This window comes from Microcaecilia unicolor, chromosome 3 (genome assembly GCF_901765095.1).
Source record: "Microcaecilia unicolor chromosome 3, aMicUni1.1, whole genome shotgun sequence".
Classification (NCBI taxonomy): Eukaryota; Metazoa; Chordata; class Amphibia; order Gymnophiona; family Siphonopidae; genus Microcaecilia; species Microcaecilia unicolor.
The window spans coordinates 409,609,216-409,628,669 of record NC_044033.1 but is presented as its reverse complement, the minus strand read 5'-3'; the positions used below and the strand labels follow the sequence as shown (position 1 = coordinate 409,628,669).

The window sequence follows — 19,454 nt, the reverse complement described above, 5'->3', positions numbered from 1 at the left end:
AGTGGTGAAAATGGTCATTTCTGAACCTGAAAAATTACTATCTGTTTCAAAAATGGCCATTTCCTAGACGTTTTGTGCTCAGTGCGTTTTTCTTTTGTGAACATTTTCAAGGGAAAAAAAAAAAGCTCTAAGGGAAAAAGGCAAAAAACAAGCCACTGGGACATCGGGGGGGGGGGGGGGGGGGGGGGTACCATTCTTAGTGGACTGGCATCACAGACATCCCAGCAGAGCAGTGCATCACAGCACATAAGTACATAAGTATTGTCACGCTGGGAAAGACCAAAGGTCCATCAAGCCCAGCATCCTGTTTCCAATAGTGGCCAATCCAGGTCACAAATACCTGGCAAGATCCCCGAAAAGTTCAATATATGTTATGCAGCTTATCCAAGAAATAAGTTGTGGATTTTCCCTAAGTCATTTTAATAATGGCCTACGGATTTTTCCTTTAGAAAGCCGTTCAAACCTTTTTAAAACCCCACTAAGCTAACCACCTTTACCACATTCTCTGGCAACGAATTCCAGAGTTAATTACACATTGAGTGAAAAAATTTTTCTCCAATTCAAATTAAATTTACTACTTTGTAGCTTCATTGCATGCCCCCTAGTCCTAGTATTTTTGTAAAGAGTAAACAAACGATTCACATCTATCCGTTCCACTCCACTCATTATTTTATAGACCTCTATCATATCTCCCCTCAGCCGTCTTTTCTCCAAGCTGAAGGGCTCTAGACACTTCAGCCTTTCCTCATAGGGAAGTCGTCCCATCCCTTTTATCATTTTTGTCAACCTTTTCTGTACATTTTCTAATTCCATTATATCTTTTATGAGATGCGGAGACCAGAATTGAACACAATATTCGAGGTATTATAACGTCCTCATTTTTGTTTTCCATTCCTTTTCTAATAATACCTAACATTCTATTTGCTTTCTTAGCCACATCAGCACACTGAGCAGAAGGTTTCAACATATCAATGACTACACCTAGATTCCTTTCTTGGTCAGTGACTCCTAACGTGGAACCTTGCTGGACATAGCTATAATTTGGGTTCCTCTTTCCCACATGCATCACTTTACACTTGCTCACATTAAACATCATCTGCCATTTATTATTATTATTTATTTATTGCATTTGTATCCCACATTTTCCCACCTCTTTGCAGGCTCAATGTGGCTTACAATACATCGTGAATAATGGAAGTATATTAGAAAATAGATAATTAGTATTACAGCAGGATTTTTGGTAACATGATAGTGATAGGACATGGTAGTAATATAACAAGCATATATTGTAAAACAGTTCTGACTATACGTGGGGGAGTTGTGTATATTCCCAGTCTCCCAGTCTCGTAAGGTCCTCTTGTAATTTTTCACAATCTTCTCGCGATTTAATGACTTTGAATAACTTTGTGTCGTCAGTAAATTTAATTACCTCACTAGATACTCCCATCTCTAGGTCATTTATAAATATGTTAAAAAGCAGCGGTCCCAGCACAGACCCCCTGGGGAACCCCACTAACTACCCTTCTCCATTGAGAATACTGACCATTTAACCCTACTCTCTGTTTTCTATCTTTTAATCAGGCTTTTTTTCCCATTTATTTATAATCTTTCATTTTACAAGGGTCACTTGCAAACAGTAATACAGAGATGACTGTAAATTAATACAATAAAAGAAAACGTCTAAACTAGAAAATGTATTGTATACAATCTATCACCTTCTTAGACCTCAAAATGAAAAGGAACAGGAGGTGAAAGTTTAATTATTGAGGAGATATTATACTAATATAACCATTGAAGAAAATGGCCTGGCCAGCTCATATACATTCTTATCTTAATCAAAGATCTTATTCTCTAACTTCTGGGCTATCTGGAATCTTTTTAGTATCTAGAAACACTTGAAGCTGATCCGGTTCAAAAAAGACATATTTTGTCCCAGTAAAGTTTATCAGACATTTACATGGATATACGAATGAAAATGTTGCACCAATTTTTTTGTTTCTTCTCTCAAAGCCAAAAATCTCTCTTCTGTCCTGTGTTAATTTTGTAACATCATGAAAGGGTTAACCAGTTTTTAATCCACAATAGGACAGTACCTCCTTTCCCATGACTCTCCAATTTCCTCTGGAGTCTCTCATGAGGTACTTTGCCAAACGCCTACTGAAAATCCAGATACACAATATCAACCAGCTCACCTTTATCCACGTTTGTTCACCCCTTCAAAGAAATGTAATAGATTGGTGAGGCAAGATTTCCCTTCACTAAATCAATGTTGGCTTTGTCTCATTAATCCATGCTTTTGAATATGCTCTGTAATTTTGTTCTTTATAATAGTCTCTACCATTTTGCCCGGCACCAATGTCAGACTTACCGGTCTAAAAATTCCCACATCTCCTCTGGAACCTTTTTTAAAAATCGGTGTTACATTGGCCACTCTCCAATCTTCCAGTACCATGCTCGATTTTAAGGATAAATTACATATTACTAATAGCTCCGCAATTTCATTTTTCAGTTCTATCAGTACTCTGGGATGTATACCATCTGGTTCAGGAGATTTGCTACTCTTCAATTTGTAGAACTGCCCCATTACATCCTCCAGGTTTATAGAGAATTCATTCAGCTTCTCTGACTCGTCAACTTTGAATGCCATTTCTGGCACCGGTATCTCTTCCTTGATGAAGACCGAAGCAAAGAATTCATTTAATCTCTCTGCTATGGCTTTGTCTTCGCTGATCACCCGTTTCACCCCTTGGTCAACTAGCGGTCCAATGTATTCTTTTCCAAGCTTCCTGCTTTTAATATACCTAAAAATTATTTACTATGTGTTTTTGCCTCCAAAGCAATCTTTTTTTCCCGAAGTCCCTCTTAGCCTTCCTTATCAGCGCTTTGCATTTGACTTGACATTCCTTATTCTGTTTCTTATTATTTTCAGTCAGTTCCTTCTTCCATTTTCTGAAGGACTTTCTTTTAGCTCTAACAGCTTCCTTCACCTCACTTTTTAACAATGCCAGCTGTCGTCTGGTCTTCCGTCCTCCTTTTTTAATACACGGAATATATTTGGCCTGGGCTTCCTGGATGGTGTTTTTGAACAGCAGTAAAAAGAAGAAAACAGTAAGGTAGATCCAAGGAGGATAACAAAGATGTGTTTATTAGAGATGCCTAAAAAATGACCTGACACGGCCATGTTTCGGCCCGAAGGCCTGCCTCAGGGGTCTTGATGAATCTCTGATGTTGTAGCGTAGTGCTTAACAACAGGAAAATTTAAGGCAAGGACCTGGCTGTAAAATCCCTTGGATATCCTCTGTCTTGCAAGTATGCTGAAAAACAATAGCCGTGTTGTCGGCTAATGTGAGTGATGCAAATGTAGCTGTGTCGGGTCGTTTTTTAGGCATCTCTAATAAAGACATCTTTGTTATCCTCCTTGGATCTACGTCAGTGTTTTCTTCTTTTTACTGCTCATGGTTTTGTGAGGTTTGTTTCTCCTTTGTGGTTGTTTCGTTTTTGAACAGCATCCACGCCTGATGTAAATTTTTGACCCTCGCAGCCGCTCCTCTAAGTTTTCTTTTTTCACCGTTCTTCTCATTTTATCATAGTCTCTTTTTTTAAAGTTAAACGCTAACTTATTTTTAATTTCCTACATATACTTACTTCAAAGCTAATATCAAATCTGATCATATTATGATCACTGTTATCAAGTGGCCCCAGCACCATTACTTCCCGCACCAGATCATATGCTCCACTAAGGACTAGGTCTAGAATTTCTCTCTCTCTCATTTGCTCCTGTATCAGCTGCTCCATAAAGCAGTCCTTGATTTCGTCAAGGAATTTTCTCTCCCTAGCAAGCCCTGATGTTACATTTACCCAGTCAATATCAGGGTAATTGAAATCACCCATTATTATTGTGTTGCTCAGTTTGTTTGCGTCCCTAATTTCCTTTAACATTTCTGCATCCGTATGTTTATCCTGGAAAGATAAGGAAGAAACTTCAAAGGAAAGTTTAAGATCAGATTCCAACGTCCTATCCTGAATATCCTTGACAGCAATTCCACTCTCGACTGGAAGAGTTGTCTTCCTAGTCACAGCAGCCATTAACACAGCTGCAACTTTTCTAGTTCCTCTGGAAAGAGAGGATATAAGTGAAACATAACCTGAGCTACTCTGAGACTAGTATCAGGAGTACATCATTGCACAGAAATCAGTTCTTGCATGGCTTCATGAACTGAAAAGGACATTGGAGGTCTCCTAGTGCCTGCCATCCTGGGGTTACAGGAAGCAGCTGGCCAAGAAGGAGACGACGACATATTAAAAACCTCCAAGGCTTTAGTGATAAAGGCAGGGAACTTCTCTTTATATAACATTCTGACAACAGTAAGATCATCAGTTCATCCACAGGAATCTCTCTTTCTTCTAAAACCTCTGGCATCACATAATGAAGTGATTCTGCAAAAAGACAATCCTTCAAACGTGGTGAGGATGCAGGAGATTCAGAACCTACCTCTGTCAGACTTTCCACACACCTATTTTTAACCATTGTGTACACCAACAACTAAGCCAGAGGTTCTACAACCAGGTGAGAATCTTTCAGCAAATAATCCTGGTGCAGTAATAAAATGAATTCTGAAGCAGGATCTGATATCTGGCCAGCAAAAGCAAAGGAGGCCAAGACTAAAGACAGGTTAAATGGCTGAGGAGAGAAATGGCTGTCAACATCACAGGGGGCAATGGGAGAATCCAAGATGGCCACTGTTCCTACGGTATGAGAAGGAGCTAAACTGGCATCTGAGCAGACTTTAAAAGAACCTTCCTTGTGTGGGAATCCGATGGTTCTGCAATCAATTCTGATGGACATGAAGCCACATGAGCAACTAAACAACTAGCACAGTACCCTGACGCTGCACTTTGCATTCCACCCCAGGAGCAGTGTTTAACTGCATCAGCAGCCATGTAAAAATAAATGGAAAGTGAAACAGTGGAAGAGAATGTACCAGACACTGCAGAAAAATTTAAAGCAGTACTCTCAGACTATAGAAAGTCTTACTGTTGTTAAAGGAAACGTGCAAGCAATTTCTCTGGCGGATTTCATCCTCTGACCTAGTTGCTCGCCATCCTATAGGGCAGAGTTCAGCTTGTTGTCCTCTATCTCCACCTGCTGGTAGATGGGCATAATCCACAAGTACTGGATTCACTTGATGATGACAAGGAAATAAACATTTTACTACAGGTTAAATATAACCTAAAATTGTACCTATTACAGGTGATAAGGCTCATGACAATGCAAACCCTTTAGGTGGGGGGAAGAGATTTAAAGAGAGAGAACAGCCAATAAATACTTCTGACCTCTCAAGAACAACTCATAGCACTACTAATCAGAGGGATAGCTAATAGCATCTGCATGGATCAGAAAGGAGGGATTCCATTTGTTACTAGTAAACTGCAAACTATGTAGAAGCTGTTGAAGTCCTGCAAAGCCAAACACACACCAGCCTCAAACAGGAGTAAATGTACTCAGGTCTGAAAGTTCTCAGAGATTAATAAGTGCAACCATGTTTGCATGCATAAATATCTATAGGCCTATCTATGGGAGTAGAGGGAATTGAAGGAAAAGTCTATGGTAACCAAAGTGAAAGCATCAAGTAAGAGAGAGAGAGAGAGGTGTATTTTCAGAGTAGACTTAAACTTACAAGTTTACTATGTAACTTTGTGTTTTGAAAATGAACCCGAGAGAGAGAGAGAGAGAGAGAGAGAGAGAGAGAGAGAGAGAGAGTGGTTATTCACTAAGTATTTAACAAGTATCTATTTTTATGGACTGAAGATTTTCTTCTTCCTCTCAATCAGAACTAGCCTCTTATTTAACTACAGCACTAGGAGACAATCATCTGGAGATCTATTATTTATACTCTTTCCCCGCCAAGAACAATCACAGAAACAGTCCTAAACTAGGGACCCCATATCATGCCTTGCCAATCTCAAGCATTAGCTTTTATGCAAGTGTCTAGTCAGATTATTTTTTTATTATTTGTTTTACATAAACCAAAAGGAATTTGGGTGTATCAGGCAAAGCGAATGCTACATACCTGTAGAAGGTATTCTTCGAGGACAGCAGGCTGATTGTTCTCACTGATGGGTGACGTCCACGGCAGCCCCTCCAATCGGAACACTTTCTAGCAAAGTCCTTTGCTAGTCCTCGCGCGCCGATGCGCACCGCGCATGCGCGGCCGTCTTCCCCGCCCGAACCGGCTCGTGCCGGCCAGTCTCATATGTAGCAAGACAAAGAAAAGGGAAAGACACAACTCCAAAGGGGAGGCGGGGCGGGTTTGTGAGAACAATCAGCCTGCTGTCCTCGGAGAATACCTTCTACAGGTATGTAGCATTCGCTTTCTCAGAGGACAAGCAGGCTGCTTGTTCTCACTGATGGGGTATCCCTAGCCCCCAGGCTCACTCAAAACAACAACCATGGTCAATTGGGCCTCGCAACGGCGAGGACATAACTGAGATTGACCTAAAAAATTTACCAACTAACTGAGAGTGCAGCCTGGAACAGAACAAACATGGGCCTAGGGGGGTGGAGTTGGATTCTAAACCCCGAACAGATTCTGAAGCACTGACTGCCCGAACCGACTGTCGCGTCGGGTATCCTGCTGCAGGCAGTAATGAGATGTGAATGTGTGGACAGATGACCACGTCGCAGCTTTGCAAATCTCTTCAATAGTGGCTGCCTTCAAGTGGGCTACCGACGCTGCCATGGCTCTGGGCGTAAGTGAAGGAAATGCAATCTGCTAGCCAATTGGATATGGTGCGTTTCCTACAGCCATTCCCCTCCTGTTGGGATCAAAAGAAACAAACAATTGGGCGGACTGTCTGTTGGGCTGTGTCCGCTCCAGATAGAAGGCCAATGCTCTCTTGCAGTCCAATGTGTGCAGCTGACGTTCAGCAGGGCAGGAATGAGGACGGGGAAAGAATGTTGGCAAGACAATTGACTGGTTCAGATGGAACTCCGACACAACCTTTGGCAAGAACTTAGGGTGAGTGCGGAGGACTACTCTGTTATGATGAAATTTTGTGTAAGGGGCCTGGGCTACCAGGGCCTGAAGCTCACTGACTCTACGAGCTGAAGTAACTGCCACCAAGAAAATGACCTTCCAGGTCAAGTACTTCAGATGGCAGGAATTCAGTGGCTCAAAAGGAGGTTTCATCAGCTGGGTGAGAACGACATTGAGATCCCATGACACTGTAGGAGGCTTGACAGGGGGCTTTGACAAAAGCAAACCTCTCATGAAGCGAACAACTAAAGGCTGTCCTGAGATCGGCTTACCTTCCACACGGTAATGGTATGCACTGATTGCACTAAGGTGAACCCTTACAGAGTTGGTCTTGAGACCAGACTCAGACAAGTGCAGAAGGTATTCAAGCAGGGTCTGTGTAGGACAAGAGCGAGGATCTAGGGCCTTGCTGTCACACCAGACGGCAAACCTCCTCCACAGAAAGAAGTAACTCCTCTTAGTGGAATCTTTCCTGGAAGCAAGCAAGATGCGGGAGACACCCTCCGACAGACCCAAAGAGGCAAAGTCTACGCTCTCAACATCCAGGCCGTGAGAGCCAAGGACCGGAGGTTGGGATGCAGAAGCGCCCCTTCGTCCTGTGTGGTGAGGGTCGGAAAACACTCCAATCTCCACGGTTCTTCGGAGGACAACTCCAGAAGAAGAGGGAACCAAATCTGACGCGGCCAAAAAGAAGCAATCAGAATCATGGTGCCTCGGTCTTGCTTGAGTTTCAACAAAGTCTTCCCCACCAGAGGTATGGGAGGATAAGCATACAGCAGACCCTCCCCCCAGTCCAGGAGGAAGGCATCCGATGCCAGTCTGCCGTGGGCCTGAAGCCTGGAACAGAACTGAGGGACTTTGTGGTTGGCTCGAGATGCGAAGAGATCTACCAAGGGGGTGCCCCACACCTGGAAGATCTGTCGCACTACACGGGAATTGAGCGACCACTCGTGAGGTTGCATAATCTTGCTCAACCTGTCGGCCAGACTGTTGTTTACGCCTGCCAGATATGTGGCTTGGAGCACCATGCCGTGACGGCGAGCCCAGAGCCACATGCTGACGGCTTCCTGACACAGGGGGCGAGATCCGTGCTCGTAACTCCAGAAGATTGATCTGCAGATCGCGTTCCTGGAGGGACTAGCTTCCTTGGGTGTGAAGCCCATCGACATGAGCTCCCCACCCCCAGGAGAGACGCATCCGTGGTCAGCACTTTTTGTGGCTGAGGAATTTGGAAAGGACGTCCCAGAGTCAAATTGGACCAAATCGTCCACCAATACAGGGATTTGAGAAAACTCGTGGACAGGTGGATCACATCTTCTAGATCCCCAGCAGCCTGAAACCACTGGGAAGCTAGGGTCCATTGAGCAGATCTCATGTGAAGGCGGGCCATGGGAGTCACATGAACTGTGGAGGCCATGTGGCCCAGCAATCTCAACATCTGCCGAGCTGTGATCTGCTGGGACGCTCGCACCCGCGAGACGAAGGACAACAAGTTGGTGGCTCTCGTCTCTGGGAGATAGGCGCGAGCCGTCCGAGAATCCAGCAGAGCTCCTATGAATTCGAGTTTCTGCACTGGGAGAAGATGGGACTTTGGATAATTTATCACAAACCCCAGTAGCTCCAGGAGGTGAATAGTCATCTGCATGGACTGCAGGGCTCCTGCCTCGGATGTGTTCTTCACCAGCCAATCGTCGAGATATGGGAACACATGTACCCCCAGTCTGCGAAGTGCCGCCGCTACTACAGCCAAGCATTTCGTGAACACTCTGGGCGCAGAGGCGAGCCCAAAGGGTAGCACACAGTACTGGAAGTGACGTGTGCCCAGCTGAAATCGCAGGTACTGTCTGTGAGCTGGCAGTATCGGGATGTGTGTGTAGGCGTCCTTCAAGTCCAGAGAGCATAGCCAATCGTTTTCCTGAATCATGGGGAGAAGGGTGCCCAGGGAAAGCATCCTGAACTTTTCTTTGACCAGATATTTGTTCAGGGCCCTTAGGTCTAGGATGGGACGCATCCCCCCTGTTTTCTTTTCCACAAGGAAGTACCTGGAATAGAATCCCAGCCCTTCCTGCCCGGATGGCACGGGCTCGACCGCATTGGCGCTGAGAAGGGCGGAGAGTTCCTCTGCAAGTACCTGCTTGTGCTGGAAGCTGTAAGACTGAGCTCCCGGTGGACAATTTGGAGGTTTGGAGGCCAAATTGAGGGTGTATCCTTGCCGGACTATTTGGAGAACCCACTGGTCGGAGGTTATGAGAGGCCACCTTTGGTGAAAAGCTTTCAACCTCCCTCTGACTGGCAGGTCGCCCGGCACTGACACTTGGATGTCGGCTATGCTCTGCTGGAGCCAGTCAAAAGCTCGTCCCTTGCTTTTGCTGGGGAGCCGAGGGGCCTTGCTGAGTCGCACGCTGCTGACGAGAGCGAGCGCGCTGGGGCTTAGCCTGGGCCGCAGGCTGTCAAGAAGGAGGATTGTACCTACGCTTGCCACAAGAGTAGGGAACAGTCTTCCTTGCCCCAAAAAATCTTCTACCTGTAGAGGTAGAGGCTGAAGGCTGCCGGCGGGAGAACTTGTCGAATGCGGTGTCCCGCTGGTGGAGCTGCTCTACCACCTGCTCGACTTTCTCTCCAAAAATATTATCCGCACGGCAAGGCGAGTCCGCAATCCGCTGCTGGATTCTATTCTCCAGGTCGGAGGCACGCAGCCATGAGAGTCTGCGCATCACCACACCTTGAGCAGTGGCCCTGGACGCAACATCAAAGGTGTCATACATCCCTCTGGCCAGGAATTTTCTGCACGCCTTCAGCTGCCTGACCACCTCCTGAAAAGGCTTGGCTTGCTCAGGGGGGTGCTTGTCCACCAAGCCCGCCAACTGCCGCACATTGTTCCGCATGTGTATGCTCGTGTAGAGCTGGTACGACTGAATTTTGGCCACGAGCATAGAGGAATGGTAGGCCTTCCTCCCAAAGGAGTCTAAGGTTCTAGAGTCTTTGCCCGGGGGCGCCGAAGCATGCTCTCTAGAACTCTTAGCCTTCTTTAGGGCCAAATCCACAACTCCAGAGTCATGAGGCAACTGAGTGCGCATCAGCTCTGGGTCCCCATGGATCCGGTACTGGGACTCGATCTTCTTGGGAATGTGGGGATTAGTTAATGGCTTGGTCCAGTTCGCCAGCAATGTCTTTTTGAGGGCATGATGCATGGGTACTGTGGACGCTTCCTTAGGTGGAGAAGGATAGTCCAGGAGCTCAAACATTTCAGCCCTGGGCTCGTCCTCCACAACCACCGGGAAGGGGATGGCCGTAGACATCTCCCGGACAAAGGAAGCGAAAGACAGGCTCTCAGGAGGAGAGAGCTGCCTTTCAGGAGAGGGAGTGGGATCAGAAGGAAGACCCTCAGACTCCTCGTCAGAGAAATATCTGATGTCCTCTTCCTCTTCCCACGAGGCCTCACCATCGGTGTCAGACACAAGTTCACGGACCTGTGTCTGCAACCGTGCCCGGCTCGACACCGTGAAACCACGGCCACGGTGGGAGCGTCGAGAGGTAGACTCCCTCGCCCGCACCGGCGAAGCTCCCTCCGCCGACGTAGTCGGGGAGCCTTCCTGGGAGGCTACCGCACTCAGTACCGCAAGCGGCACCGATGTCGGAGACCTCACCCCGGACAATGGGCCAGCCGGCGCCTCGCTCGACGGTACCAGTGGCGCAAGCACCCCCGGTACCGGAGGGGTAGGGCGCAACAGCTCTCCCAGGATCTCTGGGAGAACGGCCCGGAGGCTCTCGTGCAGAGCGGCTGTGGAAAAAGACATGGAAGCCGATGCAGGAGTCGATGTCAGAACCTGTTCCGGGCGTGGAGGCTGTTCCGGGCTGTCCAAAGGGGAGCGCATCGACACCTCTTGAACAGAGGGCGAGCGGTCCTCTCGGTGCCGATGCTTACTGGGTGCCGACTCCCTCGGCGACCTAGAGCTCTCGGTGCCGACACGGGAAGGGGACCGGTGACGATGCTTCTTCGATTTTTTGGAACGAAGCACGTCACCGGAGCTTCCCGGCACCGACGAGGAGGACGTAGAATCCAGCCGTCTCTTCCTCGGGGCCGAGGCCGAAGAAGGTCGGTCTCGGGGGGCTGTACCGCAGGAGCCCTCAGGGTAGGGGGAGACCCACCCGAAGGCTCACCGCCACCAGCACGGGAATGGACAGCCCTCACCTGCACTCCAGACGAAGCACCACCGCCCGAAGACATCAGCAGACGAGGAGGTCTCGATACCACCGACGCTGACGCAGCCCTCCGATGTCGCCCCGATGCAGAGGGCCGATGCCTCGATGCACTCGGGGGCGAGGATGAAGGTCCGGGCGCCGACGACGTCGAAGCAGTCGATACTCCCGGTGCCGATGAAGAGCCCGAGAACAAAACGTTCCACTGGGCTAATCTCGCTACCTGAGTCCGCTTTTGCAAAAGAGAACACAGACTACAGGCCTGAGGGCGGTGCCCAGCCCCAGACACTGAAGACACGACGCGTGCCTGTCAGTGAGCGAGATTACCCGGGCGCACTGGGTGCACTTCTTGAAGCCGCTGGAAGACTTCGATGTCATGGGCGGAAAAATCGCGCCGGCGAGATCAAAACTCGAAATGGTGAAAATGGCACCGCAAAAATAGGAGGAAGAAAAACTTCGACCGAGGCCTAAATAGGGCCTACCCCGACGACGAAAGAAAACTTACCGAGGCAAAACTAGAAGTACGGGAGGGGAGAAAACCATAAAGGTCTCCCTCCGACACCTTTTTTTTTTTTTAAAGAACGAAGTCGATAAACGACGCGCGAGGTCAACTCTGGGGCGCGAACGGCGAAACACGACCGTACCGAGCGCGGACAAAAGAAGACTGGCCGGCACGAGCCGGTTCGGGCGGGAAGACGGCCGCGCATGCGCGGTGCGCATCGGCGCACGAGGACTAGCAAAGGACTTTGCTAGAAAGTGTTCCGATTGGAGGGGCTGCCGTGGACGTCACCCATCAGTGAGAACAAGCAGCCTGCTTGTCCTCGGAGAAAGTACTTATGCTTGGACTGGATCCTCAACTGATGCAAACAAACAACATATTTTAAGGCTCATCTCATTATATATATTTTTTTTGTTGTACCCTAAGTACAATATTACATAACAGGTTTTTATGTGTCTTTATTAAGTAGCAAATATTTAGAAATCTGAACCACATTTCAGGTTTTCAAATTATTCTTCAGAAAATGCTCCTACCCTTGTCTTCAGATTTGAAAAGAGGAAGATTCTTCTCTCCAATATGAAGCTCTGATTTTGGTGCTATTTTAAAAAAGGAAGGAAAGAATTACATTTACAAAGCAGGTACTCTACTGCTCTATACACATATTTCTAAAGTTATAAGCTTGTCCATTTTCTGGCTCTATTGTTTCCTGTTGATTACGCTGCAAAATCTTGGGGTCTCCTTTATATTATGTGCATAGAAGGTGTATTTCTTTTTAAATTACTATCAAGCTAATCGCTGGACCAAAGGATGCCACAGTTAAGAGTTGCTTTTGGTGTCCTCTTTGTTTTTTGGGTCCTCTGCTCAGACTGACTCAAAGGATGATATGGCACCCCTTCTTCCTCCAGTTCAGCACCTGCCTAGCACATCCCTTGCAACATCCCTGATTTATCTGCAACCCCCATTTGGGGAATTCACTGTTCAATTATTAATGCAATATTGCCATTATATTAAAAAAAAGATTAACTTCTTTCTCAAATATGAAACTATAGAAATGTGGTTAGTTATGTTACAGCAGCAATACCAAGAATCAAATTGCTGCTCCATTTTAAATGGGAATATCTGATATTTCACATAGAAAAAAATGCACCTATTGCTGCAAACTGAGGTATCATTTCGATTTATAACAGAGCACACAGAATATGCTATATAATGGAGTTGTGGAGAAGATAGGAGGGGTGTTAAAATAACCAGATAAGAAATGAAACAAACACTTTTAAAAAAAATTTTAACTGCTAACTAATTTAAAGTTTTTTTGCATTCATTACTTCATCAATCAACCATTTCTCACTCTTCCTTCATATCACTAACCACAGACATTTGGTGAATGTACAATTCTTACATACCTAGGCATTTTACAGGTGGTGGGGGCTTCTTTGGCTTCTACAGAAGGAACAAAGTAAAGTATTAACATTCTCTATAAAAGATACCACAGTATTTTTGATCTCCCAAGAAATCTTTGGCATGCTGACAACTGTGAACTGCTTTCTCCTAAACACATACACAATGAAAATACTTGTCCATAAGAATATTTCTTTCAAATGCTGATTATGTTAAAAAAAATGGATAGTCATCAGTGCTTTATATCTGTGTTTGTCACTAACCGGATAACTTATGTGGCTTACTTTATGCTTGATTTCAAAAGGAAGTGACATAGAAATACTTTTAAAACAAATAGGAGGAAATATTTATTCACTCAACGAATAGTTAAGCTATGGAACTCTTTGCTGGAGATGTGGTAACAGTGGTTAGCGTTTCCGGTTTTAAAAAAGGTTTGGACAAGTTCCTGGAGGAAAATCATTAAGGTTTTTCATTCTACCTTACAATGTATTTAAATCAAGAAAAGAGCTTCTCTCCTCCAATAAAAACTGTATATTCTTATTTTCTAGCACCACAGATGATGTTTTCTTACTTACTCCGTATGCCAGTTGAATTTAAGAGATTCATGATGAATATGTAAGAGGCAGATTTGCATATGTTACAGTCCCAGTACACGGGACAGATGGGCAAGGTGAGTGGCCACTCATGGGGCAAGGTTGGATACAAGCATGACTGCACTTGGAAACAAACCAAGACTCCCAAATGGCTACACTGGAGGGCCACTAGCCACAACTTTGAGAGAGGAAGACAAAAATTTTGAGGTGCTATTTAACCTAGCAATGGTCTTAACAGCACATGAAAATTTATCATAAGCATATTTACTAAGCCAGGTTTGGAAATCCCTGCCATAAAGACTCCTAGAAACTGAATAAATATGGCTAGCTGGCTTTGATTGAAAATGTTGGCCTTTCTCCTTTCAGTTGAGATTCAGGTTTATTACTAAGTCATTTAGAGAAAGGCACAAAAAAGGTTTGCACACCCAATCTGTGATATTCAAAGTAGGGCCCCGTTAGGAAACCTTTGTTGTTGTTGAGCATAACTCAGTCACCTTACCCTCAATTTTTGGGTAGGCTATATTACCTTGTAAAGCAGAGGCAAAAATTTTGTTTTATCTTAAGCAACTTGTCGCAGTTTAAAAAGGCAGTTCTCTATTTTGGGACTGTGGTGGATCATGACACATTCAGTGGTAGGGGGTGGAGGAGAAACTGCATCAACATCGATAACCAAACCATAGATATTTGGTAAGAATCTGGCTGGGCACCAGGTAGCCAGTCACTGAGTGCCATTTTGCTCTCCTCAAACCTCCCTCCACACCAAATTCTTTATGATAAAAGATTTGTATGATCAGTCCCCAAACCACCATAAATAACCTGGCAATTGCTCAAGTTGTATTTACATTCTTTACTAAGAAAATACAAAAGCCCATCTCATTACCACTGCTTTTGACTCCTAACCACTACTCACTTGCCCTGTCCTTTTATCCTCACCTCTTTATTCCCTTACCCTTAATTGTTCTGTTTAACTGTCTTATCTAGATTGTAAGCTCTTTGAGCAGGGACTGTCTTTTTGTGTATGGTGTACAGCGCTGTGTATGCCTTGCAGCGCTATAGAAATGATAAGTAGTAGTAGTACTTAAATAATTTTGCACAGAATTTTCCTACGGTGTAAAAGTTATGAGCTTCCTGCATAAAATTTTCCCAAGCTGACAGAAGGCAGGAGCTAGGATTAAAAAGCAGCTGGTACCATCTACTTGCAGCACCATGTGACTCTGGCAACCTATGATCCATGTGGTGCTGATGTGTTGTGCTGTTCTCATAAGATTTTGAGAACAGCATAAGATTTAGATCATTCAGCACGACTCACACTTTAGAGAACCATATGGTACAAGAGGATGATGACTGCACCAGGGGAGGTGCCTACAGCATTGCAAGGGACTGGAGAGACAGAGTTTGGGGAGATATGATAGAAGGATAAGGGGGTTTATATATGGAAGGGAGAGATGAGCTGGGGGAAGGACAATTCAGTGAATAAGGTGCTTCAGTAGTCATTCTAAACACAGGTTGTCTGATAAGGACTCCAGGAGTGGGAGTTTCCCAGAGCATACCAAATATGGTTAAGGATGGGGTTAGAGAACTGAGCCTTTCTTTCCTAGCTCATCTCAGCTTGGATCTGTAACTGAATAAAGAAGAACCTCAGTCCCTGAGGCAGCTTGTTTGAGTCTTGCTCCTCCATTTTTCAAACTGAGGAGGCTGAGGTGAGATGAGGGAGGGATGGGCGTTGGGAGACTGGGGACATGTTTATAAAGAATAAGTTAGAGGAGACAAGAATAAAAAGGAATGTGTGTGTTGGGGGAAAATAAGCTGAGGAAGACTGCACAAACATTTCTCAAAGCTACAAAATAAATGTATACTTTTGAAACACCCGACAAGTTAAGTATTATGGCAGAACATGAGAATAGGTATGTAAACCAAAAGACTGCTTATATGCCTGTCCCCAGAAGGCTTACAATTCAAACTGTAACCAAATAGAACCACTATGGAGGTGTGGAAAAATCTAAAATATTAACCAGAAACCATGGATGGAGAAGTAACTTGCTCAAAGTAACAAGAAGCACCAGCTAAATTTATATCCTGGCTTCCCCAGTTGTTAGCCTGTGCTCTAACCACTAGGCTAGTCCTCCTCTGCCTCAACTACATGCAAAACTCTCATGTATAGTCAACAGTTTTCAACATATCAGTCTGCGGCTTCTAAGGACTAGAACTGGATAACATCTTCCTTTATAGCCTTTAGATTTGTACACAGTTTTTTTTTACTGTGATGGCACAATCATATTAATCTTCAAATAATCATGACAACTGTTCAAGTATTACTCAGCACTCATTTTTATTCCACTGAATTACCAAATATCTAGTATTTTCAATGATAAACAGGTTAACCTGAAATGTAATTGTGGGAATCAAAGTAAAACTTAAATGACCATCACACAAACAAGACATAGAGAAATGTAATCTGCAGAGAGGCAGTTACAACTCTAACCACCTTATTGGGCACAGCAGAGAGATCATACAGATCTTTACCTGCGGTTGTTCACTATGTTAGTATGTTAAATTAAAAAAATATATGAACTTCCTTTATTTTTTTTTCATCATCTTATTAATGGTGAAATTTTTTGCCTGATAATTCTCATTCCTTGATTCCTGCTTGGAAAACCCCAGATCAGTAGCTATGTCCCTCCCCCCCAACCAGCAAAAAGAGACAGAGAATATTGAGCTTTCAGCAACATCACTAACATAAGGAATGGTGCAGCCCTGGAACACCCCAGTATACAATTAGCAAAGTTGATCTGAAATACTAAACATCATGGATCAACATTAAAGATCACCATTAATGATCATAATTATAGGGCAACCTATGGAACTACCTTACAGTTCAATAATATAGATAAACTACAAATAGAGATCAACCTTATGGAGCAACATTCTGGATCCCAGCCCCCCTGAGGGCTGGGAAATTATGTCTAACCAAACACAAATTTCCACTAAGCAATCCACAATTCAGATTGTAACATTGCAAGGACAAAAAAACTTAAATTCCTGTAAAACTACAAAAAATATAGAAAAAGAAGAAAACCCAATCCAGAATAAACAGTTAGTTTCTGGACTTCAAAGGGTAAGTTACCTCATCGGCTACAAAACCTTAAAAGTACTTAATGAATGCAAATAATCACAAAATATATATTCAATTGTGCTTCAGTGCAAACCAAAAGTGTGTTCAGCAAGGTTCCACCAATGTTGGCCAACATTTTGCCAGAAGCTGCATCAAGATGAACACAGCCAAGCCCAGAACAATAATCAAGAAAGCTACAAAACACAGCCTAATTCACATGAAATAGAGATACCATCTTGAGCAAAAATGAAGGTACTGTAAGCAAAGGCATGGAATCCACTGGGAAGGAGAAATAGGGGTCTCTACATGACACAGCCTGCAATTCAGACACCAGCGTAGCCAAGCAAATCACCACCAGAAATGACGTCATCAGTGACAAATCCTTCTTAAGAATTGCCCCCTTCAAATACTCAAAATTATGGATCCACCAAAACCTTAAGATCATAGCTAGATTCCACTGCAGTACCACCACTTGGTGTGTATCAGGGCAGGGAAGAGGGAGCAATGTTGGTCTCCTTTTAAAAAACTTTCAATGTTCAGATGGGTGCCATGGAGAAGCATTCTACCCTTCCTCAGTAACAAACCTATACCACCACCTGCACATTAAGAGAATTTAGGGAGATCATGCTCCAAAAAAACTTGAAGAAAGGCCTGAATCAACAAAACCTCTTCCTGATATGCAAGCACTTCCTGTTGCTGCTATCTGACCTCAAAGACTTGCCAGACTCCAACAGTGTGGAAACCACAGCTGCTGAACAACTCTTTCAAGCCAATTTATGTTTCTCAGGGGCCAAGCCATACGCAGGTAGGAAACCAGATTCTCCATGATGCCTAGTAGCTATGGATATGGAGAAAACCTAGGAAGTTCTCCCATCAGCAATTTCCATACCATAATGGTCGTGGTCAATTTGGGGCCAATAAAATAACCACAGCAGGATGTCTTGGGATTCTGTCCACCACCTGCTTGATGAGGGGCCATAACAGAAACACGTATAGATGTTCTTTCAGTGGTCAATGATGTATCCGCATGTTGATACCTTGGGACTTTGAATCCCTTTGTTCACTGAAGAACCAATGGCATATGATGTTCTTCCAGGAACCAGATAACCTTATCAGGAACAGATAACACTTTAGAAGGCTTGCACCCCCAAATCACATTCTCTGGGATTCAAAACATTCTAGCTGAGGAAATCTGCTTGTATATGCTCCATATCCATGATGTGTGCTGCTCAGAAGACTACCATATGCCTTTCCACACCCACTGGAAGAGCAAAGTAACCTCCAAGGCTACTGCTCCACTTCTGGTACCTCCCTGACTGTTGTTATAAGCCAATATTGCATTGTTGGACAGGATCCATAAGGCTGTCTATTCAAAAACTCATTCTATCACACGTTACTGATGCCTTTGAAGGAAGGACTGAAACCAGTTTAACACAACTACTACAATCTTTTTCAGGCGCTATACCAAAATTGGAGTGCAACCAAAACCAAGGTTTTCAGTTTTGGCTAAAACCGAATCAGTAGCTGAAATTCAACTCATATTTTGGCTGAAACCAAAGCCAAAACTGGTCATCAGTCTGTTCCCCCCCACCAAACTTCCCACCAAAAGCAGGCGCACAGTCTCAAGGCCCCCTCCCTGGCCTCCTCCACAGAAAGCCACCATCTGCCCTACCACCATGCAGGTCCTCCACAGAAGCCCTGGTGGTTTAGTGGCCTCATAGGGGCAGGAAAACAGTCACTCTTGCCTATGCCGAGCTCTGCAGTCAAAACGGCTGCCACAACTTCCTGACAGCCATTTTGTGATTGGAGAAAGCATGGACAGCAGCAATCCTCAGTTGCTATTGCCCATGCTGGCTCCAATCTCAAAATGCCTGTCACGGGAGACCACAACAGCAATTTGATTGTGGATCTAGCATGGGCAAGAACGACTGGGGATCACTCCTTCCCCAGTGAGGACACTAGACCACAAGAGCTTCTAAAGTAGGCCATGAGAGAGCAGTAGCTTTCAGTGGTGATGGGGGAGTGGGGAGGAGAGGGCCATCAAGGTGCCATGCTGCTTACTTTGGTGGTGATGGTGGTGGTGGAGAGGTTGGTTTAAACTGAAAATACACTGGCAGTTTCGGACAAAACCAAAATGAAAATACACTGGCAGTTTCAAATAAAACCAAAATTGCAATACACTGGCAGTTTCAGACAAAACCGAAACATGGCTGCAGAGAATATATCTGGGAAGCGAGTGGATATTGCACCATTCACAAAAGAAAGCGTTTATAAACAACTAATAAATATGAAAACGGACAAAGCTATAGGGAACTCTGAGAAATCCTGGCAGGACCTCTTATTTAATAGATCTTTAGAGATGGGAGAGGTTCTGCAGAATTGGCAATGAGCGGATGTGGTCCCTCTTCACAAAAACAGGGACAGGGAAGAAGTGGGAAACAAGCCTCACGTCAGTGGTAGGAAAAATAATGGAGCCACTACTGAAGGAAAAGATAGTTAACTTTCTAGAGTGGAGTGGAGGAGTGGCCTAGTGGTTAGGGTGGTGGACTAACTGAGGAACTGAGTTCGATTCCCACTTCAGGCACAACTCCTTGTGACTCTGGGCAAGTCACTTA

At 44.8% G+C, this 19,454-nt stretch overlaps 1 protein-coding gene across 1 annotated transcript in view; it reads right to left on the bottom strand.

Annotated features, from left to right (window-relative positions):
- CD2AP (CD2 associated protein) overlaps positions 1-19,454 on the bottom strand; it is a 442,106-nt gene that overhangs the window by 140,567 nt on the left and 282,085 nt on the right. The window contains 3 exon segments of the mRNA XM_030198789.1: positions 5,036-5,182; positions 12,270-12,332; positions 13,140-13,176. Coding sequence (XP_030054649.1) covers positions 5,036-5,182; positions 12,270-12,332; positions 13,140-13,176 — 247 coding nt within the window.